Consider the following 3,618-nt stretch of genomic DNA (forward strand, 5'->3'; position numbering starts at 1 on the left):
GCTGCCATGATATATAGTAGTGCAAGTGAAAGCAGGTAAAAGCAGGAGAACGGAGCAATCCTCAGAATTCCAGCACGACACTGCACAGAATAGTGGTTAGTAGGTTAACCAAAAGGCTAGTTCTTGGTTCTCAAGCTGTTGATTTTTTTTTTTTTTTAAACTTCTCAAGATCAGAGAAGCTGACCTTGGCATCAGCCTCATCATGATGAGCAAAGCTACCACTATGCTGTTTTGATATGCTGCTAGCTGAGAATCAGGGTAGTGTAACCCTTTGTTAGAAGTGTTTCACATTGCACCTAATGCACTGAGTCACAAGAGTTCACTCTAATAGCTAGCAACTGCCTAAGGACAATGGTATATGGACACCCTTTTCTCACAGTCTCCCTCTGCCTCCCCTCTTCAGATGCCAACGAGCACAGGTCTACCTGCGTCTGGGTGTCTTCTCCACAGATTTTCCTTCCATCCAGTTCCATCAAAATAGCTAGGAATCTGGCCAGGGCTGATTTGTGCTTCTAAAATTGCTCAAAGGAACCTGCTAAGCTGGCCTTCAAGCCACACTTCCATATATTAGGAATAAATTTAGATACATTAGGTACAACAAAAGCTTTTTATTAAATAACCCAGATGAAAGATGCTTAAAAAGAACCTGTAAAGCTCTAAGCCTTACGCAGACAAAATGACAGCTAAATCCACAGTCCCTGAAGCCAATGGGTGACTAGGATCAGTTATGAGTACAGATTTTTCTCCACACAAAAGACACATTTCTTGGACACATTAGGTAATAGATGGTAAAGAACATATGCTTAATGAAAACAAGGTAGTTTGAGGATTTTGCATATAAACAGGTGCACCACACTGAACAGCCAAGGGTATACCTCAACCTGGTATCATGTAAAACCTGTGATTGCCCATTCTTTCTGATGGCACTTGGCACTAACACACTTCTCCGCATTCCACTACTGGGTGAGTGGCGAGATCCGTATTCATGGAAGAACCGTGTAGCCCTTGTAACTAAGGTTAGCTCCCTACATCAGAGCATGTAAACATTTCCCAGTGAATCATAGCTGCATAATAAATTTTCACAAAGCTGTTTGCTCTTCACAAGAGCAAATTTTCACAAAGCTGTTTGCTCTTCTTTTCCTTCTGGAAAAGAAACTTTGTTTGGAATATTTCAACAGAAATTGGAAGAGAGTGAAGGCTATACACAAGAGATGCATGCCTGAAAACAACCTGCTTTTACATTAGAACTACTTCAGCCAAATCACCATGACCAAAATCATCCATGAAAGACATTTTCCATTCCTGGACAGCCTGTCCATGCTTAGCAGCACGTCTTTGATCCACAATACGATGTGTTTTAGATTATATTTTTAGCATGTTTTATGTAGAAGGCTTCTTAAAGCTTCCAATATTTCGTAGTTAGTACTGCAAAAATAACCCAGTATTCAGAGACAAAACAGCTACAATTGTCAAAGTGCAATTTAAAAAGAAAAAAATATATCACTGGTATTTATCAAGGATTTAGCATCCCAATAATTTTACTTTACAAGGTGAAGGCCCAGCACAGGCAGCTGTGATTCTTGTAGGTTTCCACTATTGAGATAAAAGGACAATACTAAAGGAAAGCCAGCTCCTAAACACACAAATATCATCTTGATGCTTTTCTCCAACTTCAGAGAAAACAGAACATATTCATATCTACAGAATTCATTTTAACTAGGGCAAAACTGTCAGACAGCTCTGACTCAGGGATCCCTTCCTATACAGCAAAAGAGCTAAGCACTTTTCTCACATACGTGTTTTCAGACTATTTCAACAGAAATGGATTCATGCATATACGCAAGTGTTCTGCTGAACAGTATGCTACTATAGAACTACATTTGAAAATGAAGACATTTATGAAATATAAGAAGCTTCTTGACCTTCTGAAGCCATCAGTTTCAATCAGTATATGGTATAACAAATACTTGTTCAACAAAATACCTAGAAGAGCATTATTAATATATATCGAAAACAGGAGCAGGGCTTCAAGCATAGACCCTAGAAATATAAACATACCACAATATTTCATAAAAATAAAATCTCAGCTAAGACACTGTGGACTTAATATTTACAATATAAAATTATTCTCCACTGTAAAGAAACTTCACAGCACTGCAGTATTTTCAGAAACACTGCATGTAGTTTATATTCATTAAGGTCTCTTTTTAGACCATGTTTTAGCACATGGATTTAAAACTGACTTGATAGGTTTGGAATGAGTATTTCCGTATTACCTAACCTAAGTAGTTTTAAGTTCTGTTCTTTAAGAAGTTCTGCACTGGATTTAGTTACAAGAAACACTACAAACGCTTGAATGATTGAATGCTGGGCTACCCAGAGATAAAGTTTGAGTAATAAGAATGGTTTATTGCTACGATTTGCTTTGAGATATAAATCTATCAAGTTCCCAGTCCCAAGCATATAGTAAGAAGGGACAGTGGTCTACAAATAGCCAATATAGGACTATCTCAACTAAGTCTATAAAGCTAAACCGCGATATTTATTTCCAATGCTCTAACTAGTAGTCTAATCAGTAAAGCCCTTAAACTTGCAATAATATTTCACTGATGTGTACCAGAGCGTTACAAGTTATAAAATTTCCAATTTAATTTTACTGCATCCCTCAAGCTGTAGTAATTAGAAGACAAACTCACAGGGAAGCTGTTTATAGCTTCAGGGGTGAGAATTTTGAACCTGTCCTGCAGGTCACCCATGTCCTCAGGCTTCCCAGATCTAACAGCTGCCTGCAGACCCAGGAGTTTATTGTAATACTGCAGTAACTCCTCACTCAGATGAAGGGGGCAGATGTAGATGACGTCCACGTTGGCATCTAAAACAAAGGGGCACAATGTTCATTATTGGGAGAAAGGTAGACTCCATTCAGAACAGCAATCTGATAATTCCTGATCATTTGCTAACAGCTTCCCTAAAAGAGCACTGGAAATAAAAATGAGATCTGTAATTCCCAAATCTTAGTAGTTTAATGGCTTTTTCTGTGCTACAGCATTTCTCTGAAGACAGGTCAGCAACCCAAAGAAACAGCTAGTTTTCGGAATTCAATCTGCAGAACATATTGGGGGCAGAATTTTGAAAGTGTTGCAGGGGGATTTATATGTGCGACTCACATTAACATCAATGGGAATTGCACACTGCTTTAAAAATATATCCCATTAACTTCAGTAAATTATAAAACTGAGCTATTAAGTTTAGAAAGCTGATGAAATTGCAATTTCATATGCTGCCTGGATTTTGCATGGCCTGTTCCTATTCTTGTCCTGTCCACATAAAAGCTCACGGTAGGATACAATTAATAACTATTGCTGAGCATGTGAGTGTGCAGATTAGCTAGTTAAATACCACAGTGTGAAAATCTGTTTTTCTGCATGTAAAACAACTTGAGCTGAAAGACAGTGTATACACAAACACTTAGAGACGAGAAAGTGAAAGTCTTTAATATATGCTGGTTTGGAAAATTTTAACTACTCTGGCTCTTCTAAAATATTAACATTAATAGATGAGCTAATGCATTAATGGGCCTTGCAACATCAATAGAATATGCTGCCAAAAAGCACTCCT

The 3,618-nt window shown here is 37.9% G+C and overlaps 1 protein-coding gene across 1 annotated transcript in view; it reads right to left on the reverse strand.

Moving 5' to 3' along the window:
• Nucleotides 1-3,618, reverse strand: part of IQCH (IQ motif containing H) — a 72,543-nt gene that overhangs the window by 38,877 nt on the left and 30,048 nt on the right. Inside the window, exon 12 of the mRNA XM_009321520.1 lies at nucleotides 2,697-2,872. Within this exon, the coding sequence (XP_009319795.1) occupies nucleotides 2,697-2,872 (176 nt within the window). The remainder of the gene's footprint in view (nucleotides 1-2,696; nucleotides 2,873-3,618) is intronic.

Source organism: Pygoscelis adeliae, unplaced genomic scaffold (genome assembly GCF_000699105.1).
Source record: "Pygoscelis adeliae isolate BGI_AS28 unplaced genomic scaffold, ASM69910v1 Scaffold13, whole genome shotgun sequence".
Lineage (NCBI taxonomy): Eukaryota > Metazoa > Chordata > Aves > Sphenisciformes > Spheniscidae > Pygoscelis > Pygoscelis adeliae.